We start from the raw sequence: 23,611 nt of genomic DNA, 5'->3' as shown, positions 1-23,611 counted from the left end.
GCACATCAGTACTCTAAACTATACTTTTCGGGGCAGATCCACAAAGGTATTATCTCTTAATACGCCGTGTAATTTCGAATTTTGCGCGCCGTATCTTTGTTTTGTATCCACAAAACAAGATACGACGGCATTTTGGCTAGATCCGACAGGCGTACGTCTTAGTACGCCGTCGGATCTAAGCTGCAATTTTTCGGTGGCCGCTAGGTGGCGTTTGTTGAATTCCACGTTGAGTATGCAAATTAGCTAGTTTCAGTGATCCACGAATGTACGTCCGGCCGGCGCATTTTTTTACGTCGTTTGCGTTCAGCTTTTTCCGGCGTATAGTTAAAGCTGCTGTTATGAGGCGTACTCAATGTTAAGTATAGTCGTCGTTCGCGCGTAGAAATTTGAAATTTTTACGTTGTTTGCGTAAGTCGTTCGCGAATAGGGATTTGCGTAGAATGACGTCACCGTCTCAAGCATTGGCTTGTTCCGGGCTAATTTCGAGCATACGCACTGGCATACCCCCCCGGACGGCGCATGCGCAGTTAAAAAAAAACGGGTCACGACTTACTTACATAAAACATGCCCCCATTATATCCATTTGAATTCCGCGCCCCTACGCCGCCAAAGATACACTACGCCGCCATAACTTACGGCGCAAATTCTTTGTGGATTAAAAAAAAAAAGTAAGTTACGGCAGCGTAGTGTATCTTAGATACGCTGCGCCCGGCGCATAAATGCGCCGCTGTAAGAGGATCTGCCCCTTCATCTTTAAATTATTACACCAGCACTCTTATCTGCTCATTATTGTCCTATGTGTTTAAATATATTTGCCCTCTAATAATATATTACTATAGTTTACTAGTGGTTTTTCAGGTTTCCAAAAAAAAAAAAACAGCCTTGGTTTACTAAACATGGTAAAATATCAAAGGCCATGAATACATTCACACATGCACGACGAATCAAGAGGCTTGCTAATAACAATTATTTTTCCTGACGCATTCATGGCAGCACACACTGGGTTGTGACTCCGCCCCCACAACCTGACAGGATTGGTTAGCTATAAATTTGAAGGGGAGACGCCCCGCACCATTCTCTTTTTTTATCCTCACCTGACAGATTGGACGAACAAGCAAGAAGCATGCCTCTTACCGCAGATCGCCCCAGCAGGTTCAGCCTCTCCTGTTTGGAAGTTCCTCCTGTACAGTCTCTAAATGAGCTTTATGGTGGGAACCCCCGTTCTGGTGGTCTCAGGGGCTCTGGAATTATACTGGCATCTGTAGCAAGCTTTAAAGAAGCTTCAAATCTCGCAGTGGCCCCCACTTTCACTCTGTCTTTCCTTCCAGTGCAGTGTGTGCTTCCACAAAGGTATTTGTATCATTACATTTGCCACCTAAGGTTAGTCCGTTTTGTACCTTTGCCTGCCTGTTGTTTTTTTCTCAGCTCTGCTGAGCCCTGTGGTTCCTCTGACACCCCATACTCTCGGGGTCACCGCCGCGTACCCCTCAGCGCTCTGCGCATGCACGCAGCTCAGTGATGATGCCGCCGGTCTCCTCTGCCCTCTTCCAAATGGCAGCACCGTTTAAAAAAAAAAAGAAACAGTCCTATCGCTCTGTAGTTCTGGCTGCAGTTCTGCTGCTCTGCTCTACTCAGAGTGAAGATTGCACCAGGTGTGTGCAGGCTCGTACCAGTTCAGCCTGGGCCAATTGATTACAAAAAAAAAAAAGAAATAGGAACAAATAGGATAGAAGATATAATACATTTATATATTAATTTATAACATATTATAGGAGAAAGTATATCCATAATTAAACAATTAATATAATCCAAAAAATAAAAAATAAAATAAGGATAGATATATGTATATAAAATCATTATATTTAATAAATAGAAATGTTGGGGGGGGACATATTGTAATATTTTCCCTTCTCTCTTTTTTCCCACCTTTCCGGGCTGTGTCCCTGCTATCCTCATGGGGGCCACTGCCCTCGCAGACCACCATCAGCTGACCAGGTATAGAGGCCGTCCAGAAGGTGGTAAGTAGAGAAGAGACAAAAAAGAGAGCTTGGCCACTGACGCTACAGTTTTGGTAGCCCTATCGGGTCAAAAGACGCAAGTTTGCGGCACAGAGGGAGATTCTAGCCATGCTTCCGGCAGAAGGCGCAAGAAGTCGCTCAAGGTTACCCTCTTGCTTTCTTCAATCAAGGCATAGCCGCTCGCGTCACAGCCACTCCTGTCATAGTCGGTCCCACCGCAGACGATTACCTTCATCCCAGATGGAGCTATCTTACCCGCACCACAGCAAATGTTTGCCAAATATGCGGGGCGCCAGCCTTGCCAGGGGAATTGGCCTGCCGCTCGTGCTTCATTGAAGTAACCAAGGATTCGGAGGCCAGAGTATATACTGAGCTCCTAGGAGAATCGCACAGGGATCAATTGTGGGCGATCCTTCCCCAAGCACATCGCCCAGCACCCGGCCGTTACGCCAGGCTGCAAAAACCCTCTGTAAGAATGAGGAGTGTGAGCAGGCGTCGGACTGTCTCTTCTTTAGTTGAACCATTTGCCCATTCAGTCGAGGAAGCGATCGGCTGGGAAGGGGTTATGGCAGAACCTCTGAAGGTTCAGAAATATTTCCTGGTGCTGAAAAGGGGGTCCTGAATCATTTCCCTTCATCAAAGAGCTAGAAAACCTCATAAAGGATGAGTGGGGGAGATCGCATAAGCGTCCCAGTATGAGCAACAAGTTTGCAGATTGTACCCCTTGTGGGAGTCTAGGATCAATTCTTTGATCAATGCAACTACGGTCGATTCATCTTTAATGCGACTCCCTAGAGACGTTTCTCTACCGATTGAAGATGCAGTTACCATCCGGGACGTTCTTGATCGTGAAATCAATATAGAACTGAAGAAAGCCTGCTCCACGACAGGAGACGCTAGTAGGCCGGCTATCACCACGGCGGCAGTAGCTAAAACTATCGCTGCATGGGCGGCTAACGTTGAGAATTCCATTCTAGAAGGAGCCGACCAGGGGAAGATATTCTCCTCCCTGCAGGGAAATTAAGTTGGCTTATGGCTCCTGAGGGGGCGACTTCATGACTGGGAAGAGCCTTATGGCTGACACCCTGGATAGCGGAGGCAGCATCAAAATCTACTGGTGCAAAACTCCATATGGCGGCTCAAGTGTATTTGGCACAAAGATGGACTTGGCCATCTCCAAGGTTACCGGGGGAAAATCCGGGCTGATTCCCTCCGATAGGAGACCAGAGCCCCAGAAGGGCCCCGCTTACAGACGCGATCTTCCTGTCAAGTACAGGGATGCTAGATCCTACCGTCCCGGCAGGGAATTTAGGAGGGACTGGAAGACTCGACCCTCCTTCATGTATTTACAGTAAGCCAAGGCTATCACAGCCGGGGAACAGCAGAAGTCCTTTTTGAGGGTCCGTCTGCCCACCCAGCTCAGGTGGGCACCAGACTCAAGAGATTCGCTCGGATATGGGCAACTCGTATAACAGATTCATGGACACTATCCTCTATCAAGACCGGTCACAATTGGAAATTCATGGGCACATTGCCAGGGAACACATTCCAGCCTACCAAGTACCTCCGCACCAGAAAGGGAGGGGGTTTTATTCCCCTTTATTTCTGGTACAAAAAAAAAAAAAACAGGGGATCTACGTCCATTCCTGGACCTAAAGAGGTTCAACAGACGATCAAAATAGAGGCCCTCAGATTGGAAAAGCCTTCAGTCCATTTTGTTGAAAGTGGACGTGGGAGACTGGATGCCATCTCCTAGATTTTTCGGACGTTTACCTTCACGTCCCGATCATCCCGCCTTCCAGAGGTCCCTTCGGTTCTCAATCTATCAATCTCATTTCCAATTTTGGTGCCCCCCATTCGGCATCGCCTCAGCACCCAGAGCATTCAGCAAGTCAGGGTGTTCCTAGGGGCAGAATAATATACCAGGTTGTACCGGGTGCAACTCCCTCAAGAGAGGCTGAAGCCCTTACTCCAGAAGGTACAGAATCTGCTATCATCCAGACGTCTACTGTCAGAGCCTGCCTCAGTACCCGGGGGTCCATGTCAGCATCCATACCTTTGATACAGTGGCCCCTGTGACACATGCAAGTCTTACAGAACTCCTTTCTCAGGCAGTGGAATGGAACGTCAATACTCCAAACCATTCACATCCCGAACTGGGTAAAGCAATTGGTGGTGGACACACCCGTCCAACCTCAGGGAGTCCATTCCAATAGTTCCCCCAAGTCCAGAAGTAGTAACATCGGACGCCAGCCAGGGGGGATGGGGTCCACACTATCTAGACCAAGTAGCCCAAGGACAGTGGCACTTTCGGGCTCAGGGCATAGTGTCAAATATTTTAGAGCTCAGAGCAGCCTTTCAGGCTCTCCTGGCCGTTGCGCCTCTTCTAGAGGGGAAGAGTGTCCTGATCAGGATGGACAACAAGTAGCGGTGTCATGTATCCAGATACAGGGGGGCATCAGGAGTTGCACGCTTCAAGAGGAAGTTTGCCCATATTGGAAAGGGCACAAGTGCACCTGTTAGATCTATGGGCAGTGTACGTCCCGGCAACACAGAATTCGTTGGCCAACTACCTAAGCCGAGAGACACTTTCAAACAACGAATGGTCCCTGAACCAACAGGTATTCTCCATTCTTACGAAAACTTGTGGAATACCAGAAGTCGACCTAGCGGCCACGCCAAAGAACTCCAAGTGTCAGAGGTTCCTGTCCAGAGCCCACTTTCCATCAGCCGAAGGGACAAACTGCCTAGTTCTTCCATGGAGCTTCGAGCTGGGGTACATTTTTCTTCCAACTTCTCGGATTACAAGATTCCTGTCCCGACTTCGGAGGTCCTCAGCCACGGTTATTGTACTAATACCGTTCCGACCGAGGAGGCCATGGTTTACGACCCTGCTACAACTAGGTACGCGGCCTCCAATACATCTTCCAGTAACCTGGGATCTCATACATCAGAGGCAATTCTTCCATCCAGCCCAGAGAAGCTGCATTTGCCAGCTTGGAAGTTGAGAGGGCTAGGTTAGGGGAACTAGGATACTCTCAGGAGGTAATATCAACCTTATTACAAGCTCTAAGGAGCTCCACTGATGTCACCTATACTAGGATCTGGGAGAGGTTCGTGTCGTCGCAGCAAAGAGATTGGAATCCCATCTCAAATTCTTGAATTTCTTCAGTCAGGGCTTAACAAGGACCTGGGCCCGGGTACCCTGAAGGTGCAAGTATCCGCCCCTTCAGCCATGACGGGTACTAGATGGGCTCTTCATCATCCGGTCACTCTGTTCCTCAGGGCCTGCGTAAGATCAGACCACCTAGGAGGCCAGCCTTTCCAACAGGGTATCTCTGTGTAGTACTCGAGGCCCTGTCCAATCCACCCTTTTCTCCATTCAACTTAGTCTCACCGTGGAACCTAGCTCTGAAGATGGCTTTCCGTATTGCTATCATCTCAACTAAGAGGACGTCGGAGATACAAGCACTTATGGCTACGGAACCCCTATTTAGTGTTCTCCCCTGACAGAGTGGTTCTGAAGCCCTCAGACCATTTTTATCCAAGGGTAACTTCCTCCTTTCATTATAACCAGGACATCGTCCTTCGATCTTTTACTAATGAGAGGGGCGAGTCCCATGCCTAGGATGTCAAACCTACCATCTCCAGTTACTTCACAGCTACATCTCAGGAAGACGGATTCTGTCTTAATTATCCCACACGGGAGCAGACGAGGTCAGCCAGCTACCTCCCGTACCATTACCTCTTGGTTGTTAGGGCTATCGCGGAGACCTATTTCATCCAGCAACTTACGACTCCTAAAGAGCATTAGGGCTCATTCGACAGGGGCAGTGGCCACTTCTTGGGCAGCATATTGCGGGATTTCACCGGAAACCATAGGCAGAGCAGCAACTTGGTCTTTCCAACACATCTTAATTTCTCACTACAGAGTGGATTCTGCTCTCCTGGCTACCGTCGACTTTGGCAGATCTGTTCTTAGAGCCAATTCCTCAGCGTTATAGAGAATAAATATTACTGTTTTCTTGCACCCTCCCGACTGGCGAGTTATTTCCCAGTGTGTGCTGCCATGAATGCGTCAGGAAAACGGAAAATTGTATACTCACCTTTCCGTAATTTTCCTTTCCTGACGCATCTTCATGGCAGCACACAGATGCCCGCCCTGCTGTTTTATGATGATATATACAGAGAATGGTGCGGGGCGTCTCCCCTTCAAATTTATAGCTAACCAATCCTGTCAGGTTGTGGGGGCGGAGTCACAACCCAGTGTGTGCTGCCATGAAGATGCGTCAGGAAAGGAAAATTACGGAAAGGTGAGTATACAATTTTCCGTTTTTTCTGATTTAAAAGGTCAGTTTTTGACAATTTTCTCCTCAAAATATTAGATTACAAGCACAAATATCACTTAGGTGTGGAGTCATTTTCCTGAATTTGACAGTTGAAAGCCTAATTTTTCCATTAATCATTATCACTGTCTGCAAAGGCTCCTTGTCCTGCTGGCAATGTTCGAAGAAGTGCTAGCCCGTGGGATAATTCTCTTTAAACTGACTTACATTTAAATCGATTGTAAAGTTCTGAATATTTTTCATGAAAATAACAAACGTGTCATACTTACCTGCTCTATGCAATGGTTTTGCACAGAGCAGCCCAGATCCTCCTCTTTTTAGTTCCCCCACCAGCGTACCTTGCTCCTCCCCCGCTCAGCGCTTCCTACGGGGGCACTCAATCATGATGGAGCCCAAGCTGTGAAGTATACTCCAATAGTGAAGTACAGTAAACTCAGGGATAATTTATTTAGGAAAAACCTGTGCTTACATGAACATAACTAAAAAGCGTGCAGCAATGTAAAAAAACGAGCGGCGTCCACAACGCCGGCTTACGTCACTCCAGGTGTACGTCAGTCCAATCCCTACGCGTTACGACACGAGATCACGTGTCTTCTCCCAGCATTGCTGCACGTTTTTTAGTTATGTTCATGCAAGCACAGGTTTTTCCTAAATAAATTATCCCTGAGTTTACTGTACTTCACTATTGGAGTCCCTCCTCTGTTCTCTCTTTTTTCCATCCGGGGTTGAGTGCTGTTTGGATTTGTCAAGGAGACGCGGTACCAGCTTAAAAGGAGGACTGACTGGGATTATCCATAGAGGACTGCCATTGTGTTATATACTGGATGCCTTTTTTCATTGGCCTGGAGGTAAGAGGCTTGTGAGCCCAGTGAGGGATACGTTCTATCATCTGTTTATCACCATTATTTTATTGAATTCAGCAACACCAGCATTCTCATTTGGCAGCATCTATTTATGTCATCGTTTTTGGGATTATTTTGCACAATATTTATTTAGCATTTCATATTGGTTCACTTATACTGGACTTTATTGCACTTTATTGCTGGACTTATGCATTATTGAGCTTGTCAGCTCTCTTATTATCTTATTGTATTTATCACTTATCACTTTTTTGCTTTGGTTTCCATTGTGGTCACATTTATTACATTTGTGTGATATGTTGTGCAGAAGTTCACCATACAGATTAACTACCTCCTGCCTGCCATATAGACAAATGATTGGGGGGGGAGAGGAGGGGGTGGCGGGATACTCCATTGTTCTGGGACGTCGTCAGATGACGTTGCCCTATTCTAACCGCTGGGGCGAGCAGCACGGCAATTGCGGACATGCTGTATCACTGGAACACGGCCTGACCCCGTTCTCAGCTGTGTCCAATCACAGCCGGTAACAAGTAAACAAGGAAATGCCTGTGATCAGCTCTCCTCGCCTCACACTGACAGAGTGTGAGGAGAGGAGAGCCAATCAGTGGCATCTCCTCACAGGGGAGACCTGTACAGATAATCATGGTACCAATCATCAGTGCCCTGATTATCAGTGCAGCCCCAGCTGTGATGAGCGGTGATGCCAGTCTGTGCCCAGCGGTGATGCCAGTCTGTGCCCAGCGGTGATGCCAGTCTGTGCCCAGCGGTGATGCCAGTCTGTGCCCAGCGGTGATGCCAGTCTGTGCCCAGCGGTGATGCCAGTCTGTGCTACCTTTCAGTAGCGCTTATTTCCCATAAGTGCCACCCATCAGCAAAAAATTACTTATTTACAAAATAATTTGACACATACTAACAAAAACTATTGTTTTTCAAAATGTTCTGTCTTTTTTTTAGCAAAAATTTAAAAAACCAGCAGTGATTAAATGCCATCAAAAGAAAGCTCTATTTGCGTGAAACAAAAATGATAAAAATTTAATTTGGGTACAGCGTTGAATGATCGCACAATTGTCATTCAAGTGCTGAAAGCTGAAAATTGGCCTGGGCAGGAAGGGGGTAAAAGTGCCGTGTGTATTGAAGCGGTTACATCTTGAAAACATTCAATCACACAGATCTTGGTGAGATCAGATGCTTTTAAAGCCCCGTATCTCTACATAAAGGGTACCTGTCACTGTCTATTTGCTGTCACAAGTGATGGTTACAAAAAAAAATAATAAAACAAATGACAGAAAAAATGTGTAAAAATAAAACGCACCCATCCACCGGTGCAAAGGCATGGGTTGGTCCCACATGCATACACAAACGCCGATTGCACCACTAATGTGAGGTAATGCCGTGAACATCAGGGCAATAATTTACCCACCAGACCTCCTCCAACGCTAACTAATAACCTGTCAGTAACCAGTAAGGCTTATAAAATGTTGCCTTTAACCACTTCCCTACGGCCGTACGACTATTGACGGCCGCAGGGTGGTTCTAAATCTCTGAGCCGCCGTCAATTGACGGCAGCTCATTTCCGCGTTCCCCGCGCGCGCTCCCGAGCGCGCAGCGGGGAACTTCTGTACTGGCCGTGTCCCTTGGACACAGCCAGTCACAGATCGCCGTGAACGGCCAATCGGAGCGGCCGTTTCCTAGGCCATCTGTGCGGCCAATGAGAGATGATCTCATATGTTTACATATGAGATCATCTCTCATTCCCGGCTCTCGCAGACAGCGGTGCTGTCAGGGGAGAGAGGAGACGGATCTGTGTCTCTTGTACATAGAGACACAGATCGGTCACCCCCCCAGTCACCCCCCTTCCCCCACAGTTAGAACACTATATAGGGAACACACATTTAACCCCTTCCTCACCCCCTAGTGTTAACCCCTTCCCTGCCAGTCACATTTATACTGTAATTAGTGCATATTTATAGCACTGATTGCAGTATAAATGTGAATGGCGCCAAAAATGTGTCCGCCATAATGTCGCAGTCGCAATAAAAATCGCAGATCGCCGCCATTACTAGTAAAAAAAATAATAATAAAAAAATAATAATTCTGTCCCTTATTTTGTAGGCGCTATAACTTTTGCGCAAACCAGTCGCTTATTGCGATTTTGTTTTTTTTTTACTAAAAATATGTAGAATACGTATCGGCCTAGACTGAGGATAAAAAATGTTTTTTTTAAAAAAATTGAGCCATTTATTACAGCAACAATTAAACATTTTTTATTTTTTTTTTAAAAATTGTCGCTCTATTTTTGTTTATAGCGCAAAAAATAAAAACCGCAGAGGTGATCAAATACCACCAAAAGAAAGCTCTATTTGTGGGGAAAAAAGGATGTCAATTTTGTTTGGGAGCCACGTCGCACGACCGCGCAATTGTCAGTTAAAGCGACGCAGTGCCGAATCGCAAAAAGTCCTCTGGGCAGGAAGGGGGTTTAAGTGCCCAGTAAGGAAGTGGTTAAATACCGTAGTTTGGCACCTATCCACAAGTCTGGGCAATTTTAAAGCGTGACATGTTTGGTATCGAATTACTTATTTTTTTCAAAAAAACATTATAAATGTGTTTGTGTGCACTAAAATTCAAAAAAGGCTAGGCTTAAAGTGGACTTCCACCCATAAGTGGAACCTCCGCTTATCTGCTTCCTCCCCATCTCCGGTGCCAGATTTGCCAACTTTAGGGGGGTGGGGCCTGATTGACAGGTACCCTTTCTCACTTCCGGATACAGCGCCGCGGCACCCCCCTTTGGAAGTTCTGCTCCATAATACTGTATGGTTCATGGTACGGGTTTATATGACACTTATGGTTGGAACAAAATGAAACAGAGCAGGTGAAAGGATACTGCAGACATGAAGCACAGGCTGTAGTGCGGTAGTTCCCCAGGCGCTCCCCCGTCTCTGAACAGTGCCATGTGAATAGCTTGTCCTGTCCTGTGCTCAACATCCACTCCATTTCCAGGACAAACAGAACCATTGTCAGTCGGCTCTGGTGGGCTGTGGAGACAGAATAGAAAGATAAAGGTTTAGTTATATGTTCTGGTATAGACGAGTACATTTATTAGTCGTGTCTCCAATAAAGCGATCTTACCTGGTTTGGGAATATGCAGTATATAAAAATAATATAGGTGAATACAAATGCTACTAATCATATTGTAATTAACCACTTTCTTACTGGGCACTTATACCCCCTTCTTGCCCAGGCCAACGTTCAGCTTTCAGCAATGTCGCACTTTAAATGGCAATTGGGCGGTCATGCAACACTGTACCCAAATGACATTTTTATAAAAAAAAAATATTCACACAAATGCTTTCTTTTGGTAGTATTTAACCACTTGCCGCCCCCCAATGACAAATTGACGTCGGCAAAGTGGTTTTAAAATCCTGACTGGACGTCCTCAGGATTTTGAGGACTATGACGTCCTCAGGATTTTGAGCCGCTGCGCGCCCCCGGAGGCGCGCATCGCGGCGATCGTTGTTGCAGGGTGTCAATCTGACACCCCGCAACACCGATCTAGGTAAAGAGTCTCTCACGGAGACTCTTTACCACGTGATCAGCCGTGTCCAATTACGGCTGATCACGATGTAAACAGGAAAAGCCGGTAATCGGCTTTTCCTCATTTGCGTCTGTAAGACGCAAGTAGAGGAGAGCCGATCGGCTGCTCCTGTGACAGGGGGGTTTGTGCTGATCGATTATCAGCACAGCCCCCCCGAGGATGCCTACTGGACCACCAGGGATGCAAAAATAAAACACAGGTATGCCACCCTAGACCACCAGGGATGACAATGACACAAAAAATGGATGCCAATCAGTGCCCACAATGGGCATCACTGATTGGCAGGTATTGTTTGGCACTGATTGGCATCCATTAGTACAACACATACGATAGTGCCACCTATCAGTGCCCCCCGACTACAGCCGGCGATGAAGAGAAATTTTCCATTAGGCTAGTTGTACACAAGTCGATCAACAGGAGGTATGAAGGTGTACTGTAAAGTGCAGCAATGTTGGGGGGCGTGGCCGGCTGCGAACGAGGGTGGACGCATCCTGGAGGAGCTCTCCCTGGCCCGTTTACATCCGCATCCATCCCAGGCAGACGACCGGGTTTTGGCCCTTAAAACCCACATTTTCCACCTCCTGGCTCCCCCCTGAGCTGATCCCTACCTGTTTTGGGTCTGAGGGATGCCGGATCGGTCCGCGGAAAGATTCGCAGCCATCGCCATCCACAGCTGCGCGTCCGCCATCTTGAAGCCTACAAGCCCTGCCAAGCCAGCCGTGTCCTACGGCCGCGGGACGGACGGCGTTCATCATCGGACCCATCCGCTGCTGCGGCACCCGGAGGTAGGACACTCAAAACCTCTCTCCCGTCCCGACGGTCGCGGACCCCCGGCCATCCATAAATCCAGGCCGCGGCTTGGGCCTACACCCGGCGGCCATCTCGCTCCTCCGGATCCCCGGGCCATCTATACCTCTTCCCCTGTATGCGGCCCCCTGACCGGACTCTCTCCCACATACCCCCCAAGATCACCCACCACGTCCTCTGTGCCCTGTAGCCTGATTTGTGTCACCCCTCTGGAAGTGGCTGCAGGCCTTGGCATTCCCTGGCGGCCATCTTGATACACCTTACCTTAGCAGCCTCTATACCTGTGATGTGCCCCTAGCCACCAAATATTCTGCTGTGGGAGGTGTGGGCTGGATGGGACCCGAGATGACTGCATGAACTAACAATTTCAGGGGGCGCATGCACGGTGCGACAAGGATGAGACGCGCTTAGGCACAGCTCTGCCACACCCGGCCCGCTAAAACAAGATTCCCCAGGGCCACAAACCATGTTTCTCCGTGAAATCCATAAGCACCCCTGCGGGACCACTGCGTGCATGACCGGCTCTAAGAAGAAGCTCGGCAAGAGACAGCAGCACTCGCTCACAAACTTCCTCCTAGACATGGAGCAGAGGTCCGGGAAACCGTCCCAAAATGGCGCCAGCAGCGGCATTTGGGGTGAGGGAGAACTTGTCTCACACCCACAAATGGGACAAGGAAATCGTGAACACAACTCTCCGCTCTCCAAGGCAGACTTGGATGAGAGCCTCTCCCTAATCTTCAATAAGCTTGTAGATAAGATTGAGAAAGAGGTGCACAAGTCCACAGCAGCCCTCTCACAGGAGATCGCAAGCATAGGAGGCCGCACAGATCTTTTAGAGACCAAGCACGATGAACTCTTACTAGCACATAACGACCTAAGGAAGGACTATGAGAACCTTGCTGACAATTTTGCTTTCATGCAGGCTCAGGTCGAGGACTTAGACAACCGAAACCGCCGCCAGAATATACGTGTACGCGGTATCCCTGAGTCCACCATAGACCTCATGCCTGCAGTCTCAAAAATATTTCATGACCTTCTCCCAGAAAAACCGTTATCGGCATTTGCATGCGACAGGATCCACAGGGCCCTCCGTCCCAAACCCACCCCTGACAATCCACCCAGGGATGTGATCATGTGTATGAAAGACTTTCTGGTGAAGGAGGATATCATGCGAGCATCCAGAAATACTCCTAATATCTCCTATGAAGGCAAAAGGATTCAAATTTATCCTGATATCTCCCCGGCCACCCTGGATAGGAGGCGCAGGATGAAGGAGGTCACCTCGGTTCTACAGTCTGCCAGGATAAGGTACCGCTGGGGCTTCCCCTTCAAGCTTACGATCCCCCATAATGGCTCTACATACACGGTTTTCAACGTGATTGAGGGGAAAGAACTCCTGATTAAGCTGGGCCTCCTGCCTCCCGAACCGCAGGCTCGCCTCCCCGCCACTCCTAGACCCTCCCCCATTTGGTCTACCCCTTCCAACAGAAGAAGCCAAAGAGATCAGAGGAGACTGTTTAACCCATTTCAAAACCAACAGGCATGATCTGTTCCTGACCTCCTCCAGTTATCTCAACACAGCCCCTGCTCAGACTTTCGCTGCGCCCTAACCACCCTTTTTTCCATGTTTGGCCCCTTTTGGCCACAAGTTCTCTCTGTTGGGAAACACCACCTGTGCTCATAACATGCTGCTGATCAACACCCTTCGTTTTTATTTTTCTAAAAAAAAAATCCCCCTTTTTTTTTTTTTTTTTTATTATTTTATTTTCTATTACGCACTAAGGTTGCTCCAGGTCTGACTTTACCAACCATAGATCCACGGCGGGGATATGGGTCCCCGGGATTATCACACTGTACTGATCTGATATATCCCTGCATCACAGTTTAACCTCGTGGTCCCTCCCCCACCTCTGCCCACCTCTGATTGCAACCTTGTTTAAACTCTCAAGCACTTATATTTTTTGACTCCATGTCATTTTATCCCGTGCTATTATACATTGCCGCAGGTATTTTCTCTTTTATATTCAATGCAGCTCTCATTACAGGGTCGGGTGTGTCCACCGTCGCTGGATTGACCCCCATCCTGCCTCGGCTCTCTTCCGGACCTCCACCTCCCGTGGTGGTCCGGCTGGAACTGATGCCGGAAATGGACCTCTTTTTTTGGTCCCTTATTTTTTCTTTTACTGTTTTTCCTGATGGGTTCCTACCTGTCCCAAGGTTCCTGGTAGTTACCAGGTCTGTAACTCACTTTAACATATTGCTTAAAATGTTTGTTACACTGTTATTGTATGCAAGCTTTTATGCTCATCTACATCTTTGGGTATTTTTGGTCAAACTAGATTGGTTAGTCACCACTCCCTAGTGTCCATACACACTATGTTCTCCCTCAAATTATTGCTTGAACTGTCTAATCTATGTCACACTATTATTATTTACAAGCTCTCACACACATCTACACCTCTGGGTGTCATTGGTCAATTTAGGTTGGTTTGCCGCCATCTCCTTGGTCCTATGTACACTATGGCTACCCTCACGCTAGCTCTCTTTGTCTGCTGGAATGGGACTTAAAATACTGTCACATAATACTAACGGCTTTAACTCTCCCCATAAACGGAAAAAGGCATTCCAGCAGTACAAAAGGCTGGGCGCCGACATTATACTATTACAGGAGACCCACTTTGCCTCATCCAACCACCCTAAGTACTTCAATAAACTATATAATCAGGCTTACTTTACCACCTTTAACAACAAGACCAGGGGCGTTGCTATTTTCATATGTAACTCACTGGTCTTTGACATTCATAATATATATAGAGATCCTGATAGTCGATACCTTATTCTCAAAGGAAACAACAACCGCGACATCACTATAGCCTCAGTATATGCCCCCAATGACACCCACACCTTGTTCTTCTCCAAGTTTTTTGAAACCCTAGACAAATTTCACTCGCCACATATGATAATTGGTGGTGATTTCAATTTAGCCGCCCATCCAGTACTAGATAGGAGCATTATTTCCCCCCACACCAAATCCTTCTCCAAAACCATCAACCGTCTTCCTAACAAATCACAGCTGATAGACACCTGGAGAGCCCATAACACAGGCACTAAGGCTTACACCCACTATTCACACCCACACGACTGCTACGCCAGACTCGACTATATATTCTCCACACCTATCTTACTGGCCAATTCCGCTCAGGCTGAAATCTACCCATGCCCGTGGTCTGACCACAACATTGTCACATTTTCCACATCCTACATAGGCCTCATCCCATCACCTTATAAATGGCGTTTTAACGATTCCCTCTTGACAGACACAGCAAACAGGTCCGCAATCTCCTCCCATATTGAAAATTACTTTGCAGATAATGTAAATGGAGACACATTGCCCACCACTATATGGGTAGCTCATAAGGCGGTCTTGAGAGGCCACGTTATTAGTATTGCAGCCACCAAAAACAAAGAAAAACAAGCAGACATCAAAAGACTCACTAACGAATTACACCATCTGTATATTAAATTACATCATTCTACTGATCCTATCATTACCCAACAAATACAGGACAAACGCAAGGCATTAGACCTGATCCTTTCTGCTAACGCTGAACGCTCCCTCAGGTTCTTCAAGGCTAAATTTATTCTCCATAGTAATTCACACTCGACAATGTTCGCTAGGAAATTAAAACAAGATTGCAACCCCACACACATTTATAAGCTTAGAGATGAAAGAGGCAATATAGTGGCTCACCCACAGAAAGTGATGGAAATATTTAACTCCTTCTACAAAAACCTCATGTCAGATCCTAACATCCTACCAGGGCCCGCCTCTGAGTCCTGGCTCGAGAGCCTCAGCCTCCCCTCCCTAGACCCAAACCAACTAGATATCCTTAACGCACCATGCACAACAGAAGAAATCTCCCATATAATTAAATCTCTGAAAACCTCCACTGCCCCCGGCCCTGATGGTTACTCCTCATTATACTATAAAAAATTTGCTCCACTCCTAGCCCCACACTTAAAAAAATCTCTTTAACCATATCTTAGAGGGTAACACCTTCCCAAGTGAGATGCTTCTTGCCAACCTGTCATTGATCCCCAAACCCAATAAGGACCACTCACTCCCCCAAAACTTCCGTCCTATTTCAGTACTTTACAATGACCTAAACATTTTCGGTCGCATTTTGGCTGACAGACTTGCCAAAGTCATCTCACCCTTAATACACATTGACCAGTCCGGGTTTATTCCCAATAGGCAGATCACTGATAACATAAGGCTGGTCACAAACATTATCCAAGACGCCAATCTCCACTCTCGCCAAACTTGTCTTCTTAGCCTTGATATACACAAGGCTTTCGACAGCGTTAGCTGGTCCTATCTAAACCATATTTTGCCCAGATTTGGTATCTCAGGTCGATTCCTACAGGGTTTCAACGCACTATATAGCTCCCCCCAAACCCGCATTAGGCTCCCAGGAGTTAACTCGGCTTTTTTCCCCCTTGGTAGAGGCACCAGACAGGGTTGCCCACTGTCCCCACTCCTGTTTGCCCTGGCCATAGAGCCCCTGGCACAGGCCATAAGATCAAACCACAACATATCAGGATACTTAAAAGATGACCATGAATATAAAATCAGCTTATATGCAGACGACGCCCTAGTTTTCATCACGAACCCCCACACCTCCATACCTGTCCTTCTTAAAGAACTAGACCTATTCCATAAAATATCTGGTCTTAAAATTAATCTTAATAAATGTTCCGCCATGCCTATTAATATTCCCATAAACACCCTTAATCTACTCCAATCTAACTTCCCCTTTACATGGGTCACTTCTTCGATTAAGTATTTAGGAGTCAACATTACCCCTAATCACCGAGAACTATACAAAGCTAACTACACTCCCCTCTTTACACAGATCAACACACTTTTGAATACCTGGTCCCCCTATCATATCTCCCTCCTGGGCAGAGTGTGCGCTATAAAGATGACCATTCTTCCTAAACTCCTATATTATTTCCGCTCACTTCCATTAACATCTCGAGATCCAGGCTGGAAGCCATACAGAGACTTATAAACAAATTTATATGGGCAAACAAAAGACCCAGATACAGCTACGCCCTACAACATAGATCCCAATCTTCCGGCGGCCTGGGCCTCCCGAATATTTGGAAGTACTTCCTGGCTGCGAGACTATCACAACTGACCCAGTGGTTCTCTCCGGTTAGAAACATCCCCTGGCTGATGTTTGAGACTTCTTCCATCGCCCCACTACACCTACAGGGAATTCTGTGGTCAAGATATGTCCTATACCGTGACCTTATCAAACGTAATATCATAGTAGCCCATCTATACCAACTCTGGCTTAACACTAGAGATCTTTTTCAGTTATCCTCAGAGATCTCCCCACTCACATCATTTCTGGGTGACCCTAGACTTATATCAGCCTACCAGGATAGACCCTCATTTTCCATCTGGATAAAATGTAATCTAGTCACATTAAGTTCACTACAATCCAGATGGAAATTTAAAACATTTGAATCCCTACAAAACGAACATAATATTCCCTCATCTGAACACGGAAAATTTCTACTGATCAAATCCTTCTATCAAAAACACTTTTCACTTTCCACCACTCCCACAACCACTGTTTTCGAGAGAGTGTGCCTATCTTCCTCCAGGGACAGGGGTATGATATCTAGATTATATAACTACCATAACTCTCACTCCATCCCTGAAAAATCCAGCCCTATGCTCCAATGGGAGACAGAACTGAATGTCACCATCCCCCTGGATACCTGGCTGACCATGTCGGCGAATCTTCGGAAAAGTAATAGAGCAATCTCCTTCAGAGAAACCCCGATGAAATTGTTCGCCAGATGGTACCTTACCCCATCCAAGATTCACACCTTTTACCCTACACTCTCCCCACATTGTTTCAGAGGTTGCCAGACAGAGGGCACACTACTACACATATTCTGGAGCTGCCCACACTTGTCTCCCTTATGGCTGGAGGCAGCCAATAGATTTGAAAAATCCTCCAAACACAGATTCCATCTCACACCTCAAATTTGCCTCCTCTATGACAACATCCCTAATGTGCCCCTTCCATGTTCTAGATTCTTCCATTCACTCTGTAGCTCTATTCAGTGGATGATTGCATTCAACTGGAAAACTGATGTTATATTATGGCCTCAAGTGCTAGATAGGATGGATCTCCTGATGCTCACGGAAAGAATTTACCATATACTTAATGATACCCGTCATATTTTCGAAGCAAAGTGGGCATACTGGACACTCTCTGACTAACTGTACTATTCCCCCTATAGATATTACCATGTTCTATATTGCTCTGGCCGGCTGATCTAGGCCTTAACACAGCACCAATTTGACTACCCATCATTGACCATTCTATGTATCTTCTTTTATGAACATCTGTGATGATCTTCTTCCTCCATTTACATGTTTTAACATTGCTTGTATGCAAATTATTTTTCTACAATAAAAACTTTTGTAAACAAAAAAGTGCAGCAATGTTAAAGGGATTATAGAAGTGTGCTGGGGGTGGTACAGTGGTGTGCTAGGGGTTATTTGAGAGGTACAAAGATGTGTGTGTGTGGGGGGGGGGGGGGGAATGGCAGCATGCTGACGGCTACGGAGACATTCTGGGGGGTGTAGAGATGTGCAAAGGGGTATAGCATTAGGTGGCTCCTGTAGAACAAGGCCCATTTTAAATGCTCTGCTCCTAATTAAGATATGTTCTGCACCTACAATGGCTGGCTGAACACATAGCAAAAAAAGTGGTCCCTGAATTTTTTATGCAAAGGTTGGCAACTATGCAGGAATAGGACCCACTGCAGAACCAGGGAAACGACCCCTGGGACCAGTGGCAAGAGTCACGGGACTGATGGGAAAAGCCCCGGGACCGATGGAAAGGGGGGTGGCGCCTTTATTGTTTCTTGCACTGGGGTCCTAAAAGTTCTAGTTATGCCTCTACACTCAACTGTTACCAGGATCGGCCATGGGAAGCAAAAGTTATGACCTTCAGATCTATACACATACATATTAGGGCCAATTAAGGCAGGAGCTAAACAACCTACCCTCTTTGGAGAGTGGGAGAAAATTGAGTACCCCGCCAAGCTCAGGTAGAACATGCAAACTCCATGTAAATAGTGTCATGGCTGGGATTCGAACCAAGGATCCTAGATCTGCAAGGCATAAGTGATAACCACTAAGCCACTGTGCTTCACTGGTTACCACAACACTATGAAATACAAACTCGAAGCCCTTCAATAATAAATTAAGTGTAAAACCACAGCTGGCGTATATAAATTGGTTATGAATAACAGCTGTATCTAAATATAAGTCAGCTTTATAAAAAAAAAATGCATTCTGTTTGTAACAACAATTATGTGTATTCTCATTAAAAGTAAGAATAAAATTAGATTTCTAGAAACATGCCTAAAGGCTGTGTGGACTACCTGCAATTTACCTGTTCAAACAAGCTGAAAGAAATGCAAAGTTGTAGCCAGTGATTCGGAGAAAGGGCATTACACCCGACTGCTGCCAATATAAAAATGTCAGCCATGCATGGCTTGCATAATTCAAGAGACAGAATTTTCCCATCCCAAATACCAAATTCAAAAACAGTAGGGTAAAGTAATTTCTTACCTTGATATGTTCTTGTTGGGGTCATTTTGTTATAATCTTCACTTAAAATAAATTCCTGTACAAAGACATAAAATGTCTGATTATTTACTGTCTCATACAATGCTTTAAGTTCCTGTGTGTCACGTGTGGGGTAGGCTTATGTCCACAGTTTCCGAGAACCTTTGGATGTCTCAGGCGTGGGTAATCACTACCTCCTATATATTGCATTTGTTATTATTTTTGGTAACATATACCCAGGAACGCAAGTACTGGGGTCGCCATTGCGACCCGGCCCCATGCTCCTGGCTAGGAGGGCAGTGGCATGTAGGAGGAACCGACCCCTCCATGTAGCCGCTGAATGCCCGCTTCGCCTCCTCTCCCTCCCACAGACATTCAGTGGCTGCAGGAGAGAAATACAGAGCATCAGTTTATTCACATGCTGCTCCCACCGCCTCCCTATATGTCCTGTCTGTTTAGACCCCTGATATTTTCACCAAAGCTACCCAATAGGGGTGCTAAAAAATAAAATTGTAAATATATAAAATTGGTAAAAAAAAATAAAAAATAAAGTAAAAACTGACATCAGTGGCGGAACTACCAGGGTCAAATGGGCTCTGGTGTTCCGCCACTGTGGGGGGACCCCAAGATGGCAGGAAGGTGGCCTGCTGCAGGACCGTAATACAGGGTCCCACAATGGGAGTAAAGGGCCCCAGGATCAGTGGGAAGGGCCCCAGTCAGGGGGGGGGGGGGGGCTTCACGGTTTCATGCACCAGGAGCCTGAAGGTTCTTTTTTATTTTTATTTTTTTTGAGGTTTTCGTTTGCTGCATAGATACAACCTTACCAACACACCACAACAAGAAGAAAACATAAATTATATATATATATATATATATATATATATATATATATATATATATATATATATATATATATATATATATATATATATATATATATATAAATATAATGGTACACATTACATCAACTGATTTTTCACATGCTTCTACAGTGCACAGATATGTAGACATCCAACCCTACCATAGCATGTAATATTCAGAAATGATATGCAAAGGGTTGCAATCTATCATAGGTACTTTAACACTACTGTCCCACCATGGCCCTCATGCTTCAAACATCACCATCTCCACTGACCATATAACCCAGAAATTGCCCTCTCAGGTCTCATGTTTATTCAGCCAACTGTTAAATATATTAAGTAACACATTTCTGATTAACTGCTTAGATACTACTTGAGAGATTAAAGCGGGGGTTCACCCTGTTAAAAAAAAAAAAAAAAAAAATTTTTTATTAGACCATTAAATTCGGCATCGTAGCGCGAGCTACGGTATGCCGGTCTTACATTTTTTATCCCCGTACTCACCGTGCTATCGATGATTGAAGAATCCGGGGAATGGGCGTTCCTATGGTGAGAGAAGGTGATTGACGGCCGGCTCTGGCACGTCACGCTTCTCCGGAAATAGCCGAAATAGGCTTGGCTATTCACGGCGCCTGCGCATAGCCTGTGCGCAGGCGTCGTGAATAGCCGAGACCTACTCCGGCTGTCTTCGGGGAGCGTGACGTGCCAGAGCCGGCCGTCAATCATCCTCCCTCTCCATAGGCACGCCCATTCCCCGCGGGAGTCGGATTCTTCAATCAACGATACCACAGTGAGTACGGGGATTAAAAATTTAAGACCGGCATACCGTAGCTCGCGCTACGATGCCGAATTTAATGGTCTAATGATGGAAAGGAGGGTGAACTACCGCTTTAAGGTTCTAGTTACTCCTCTGCATATAATCCGGCCATTAAACAAATACAGAGGCTGTTCTGTGTCAGAGAATCAGACAAGGATGTCATGTCTATGAAGAGAGGGGGGAGATAAGTTGACATGCGTTCTTTACTAACCATTTCATTCATATACAGTGAGTGAAAAAAGTATCTGACCCCCTGCTGATTTTGTACGGTTTGCCCACTGACAAAGAAATGATCAGTTTACAATTGTATTGGTAGGTTTATTTTAACAGTGAAACAAAAATATCTAGAAAAAAGCATTTAAAAAAATGTAAAAAAATTGATTTTCATTTTAATGAGCGAACCAAGTATTTGATCCCCTATCAATCAGCAAGATTTCTGGCTCCCATGAGTCTTCTTATACAGGTAATGAGCTGAGATTGAGAGTGCTCTCAAAGAGTGCTCCTAATCTTAGCTTGTTACCTGTATAAAAGACACCTGTCCACAGAAATAATCAGATACCAATCTCTTCACCATGGCCAAGACCAAAGAGCTGTCCAAGGATGTCAGGGACAAAGAATGTAGACCTACACAAGGCTGGAATGGGCTACAAGACCATCGCCAAGAGAGGGTGACAACAGTTAGTGCGATTATTCACAAATGGAAGAAACACAAAAAACTGTCAATCTCTCTTGGTCTGGGGCTCCATGCAGGATCTCACCTTGTGGAGTTTTAAGGATCATGAGAACTGTAAGGAATCACTCCAGAACTACACGGCAGAATCTGGTCAATGATCTCAAGGCAGCTGGGACCATAGTCACCAAGAAAACAATTGGTAACACACTACCCCATGAAGGACTGAAGTCCTTCAGCGCCTGCAAGGTCCCCCATGTACGGGCCAATCTGAATAATTCAGAGGAGAACTGGGTGAAAGTGTTGTGGTCAGAGGAGACCAAAATTGAGCTCTTTAGTATCAACTCAAAGCTCCGTGTTTAGAGGAGGAGGAGGAGGAATGCTGCCTATGACCACAAGAACACCATCCTCACCATCAAACATGGAGGTGGCAACATTATGCTTTGGGGGTGTTTTTCTGCTAAGGCAGTGGTTCTCAACCTTTCTAGTGCCCTGACCCCTTGATAAAATTTCCGAAGTTGCGGGAACCCCTAACAGAAAAAAAATAATTGTAGCGTGGCAAGTAATTTGCCCCCCTAACCCCTTCCACTCCACAATTTAAAATGTACCACTCTCTTTTATCTCTCTATCCTAATTTTTTTTTCCCATCTTTCTCTCTAGCCGTCTTTCTTGTTCTCTCTTATATTCTTTCTCTCCCTTTTTCTTTGTTACTACCCCTCTTTTCCTCCCCCTTCCATGTATTCTCTCTTTATTCCTTTTCTTACTCCTTGTTGGGGGGGAAGGGGGGGTGGAGGGAATGGGAAGTGTAGCCATGCTGGAGGGAGTTCTGATCAACCAAATTAGGTGCTCTTGATCAAGGTCATCTGCTGATCTGAGAACTTTAGTGGGGACTTTTAATGGCAACTCTAATCACGGGCAGTGTTAAGCCTCGTACGAGGAACTCGACGGGCGAAACACATCGTTTTCCTCGTCGAGTTCCTTGTCAGGCTGTCGAGGAACTCGACAAGCCAATTTTCTCCATTCCCGTCAAGGAAATAGAGAACATGCTCTCTTTTTGGCTCGTCGAGTTTCTCGACAGTTTCCTCGACGAAAATGTACACACGACCGGTTTCCTCTGCAAAAAATATCTCCCAGCAAGTTTCTTGCTGGTTTTTGCCGAGAAACTTGGTCGTGTGTACAAGGCTTTACTCACTGTGTCTCCGGGTTCATGGTGTCTCGCAGGAGTGACCCATATGCCAAAATCAGGAGATGGGGTCTCCTCCAGCCCCTTCGATTTCACATTCCTCACCAGTCAGCTGACCTCTAGTCTCCGCCCCCCCCATCCATGCCGTGAACTGAATGGGCAGCTGCGAAGAGGCTGAGTGGGCGGCCACAGGCTCCAGGAACAGCCCTGTTGGGAGGCCGCGAAAATGCTGGTAAAGCGGCGTGGGGTTCAGGAACAGCCTGGGATTTGGTGACCCCTGGAAAATCATCATTTGACCCCCGAGGGGGTCCCGACCCCCAGGTTGAGAACCACTGTGCTAAGGGGACAGGACAAAGTCACTGCATCAAATGGACGATTGACGGGTCCATGTTACCATCAAATCTTGGGCAAGAACCTCTTTCCCTCAGCCAGGGAATTGAAAATGGGTTGTGGATGGGTATTCCAGCATGACAATGACCCAAAACACACAGCCAAGGCAACAAAGGAGTGGCTCAAGAAAAAGCACATTAAGGTCCTAAAGTGGCCTAGCCAGTCTCCAGACCTTAATCCCATAAAAAATATGTGGAAGAAGCTGAAGGTTCGAGTTACTAAACGTCAATCTAGGATCTGCAAAGAGGAGCGGGACAAAAACCCTCCTAAGATGTGTGCAAACCTGGTGGCCAACTACAAGAAAGGTCTGACCTCTGCGATTGCCAACAAGGGTTTTGCCACCAAGTACTAAGTTGTGTTTTGTGAAGAGGTCAAATACTTATTTCACTCATTAAAATGCAA

The 23,611-nt window shown here is 46.2% G+C and overlaps 1 protein-coding gene across 2 annotated transcripts in view; it reads right to left on the bottom strand.

The window, feature by feature from the left end:
• The window catches only part of WDFY2 (WD repeat and FYVE domain containing 2), a 131,039-nt gene that overhangs the window by 41,797 nt on the left and 65,631 nt on the right, over nucleotides 1-23,611 (bottom strand). For both annotated transcript variants that reach the window (XM_040340332.1, XM_040340333.1), the window contains exons 4-5: nucleotides 19,293-19,347; nucleotides 10,106-10,256 (exon numbers count right to left, since the gene is read on the bottom strand). In XM_040340332.1, coding sequence (XP_040196266.1) covers nucleotides 10,106-10,256; nucleotides 19,293-19,347 — 206 coding nt within the window. The remainder of the gene's footprint in view (nucleotides 1-10,105; nucleotides 10,257-19,292; nucleotides 19,348-23,611) is intronic.

The sequence above is a fragment of the Rana temporaria genome, chromosome 2 (genome assembly GCF_905171775.1).
Source record: "Rana temporaria chromosome 2, aRanTem1.1, whole genome shotgun sequence".
NCBI classification, from domain to species: domain Eukaryota; kingdom Metazoa; phylum Chordata; class Amphibia; order Anura; family Ranidae; genus Rana; species Rana temporaria.
Note: the sequence above shows the minus strand (reverse complement) of the source record. Positions and strands in the feature narration are given on the sequence as shown.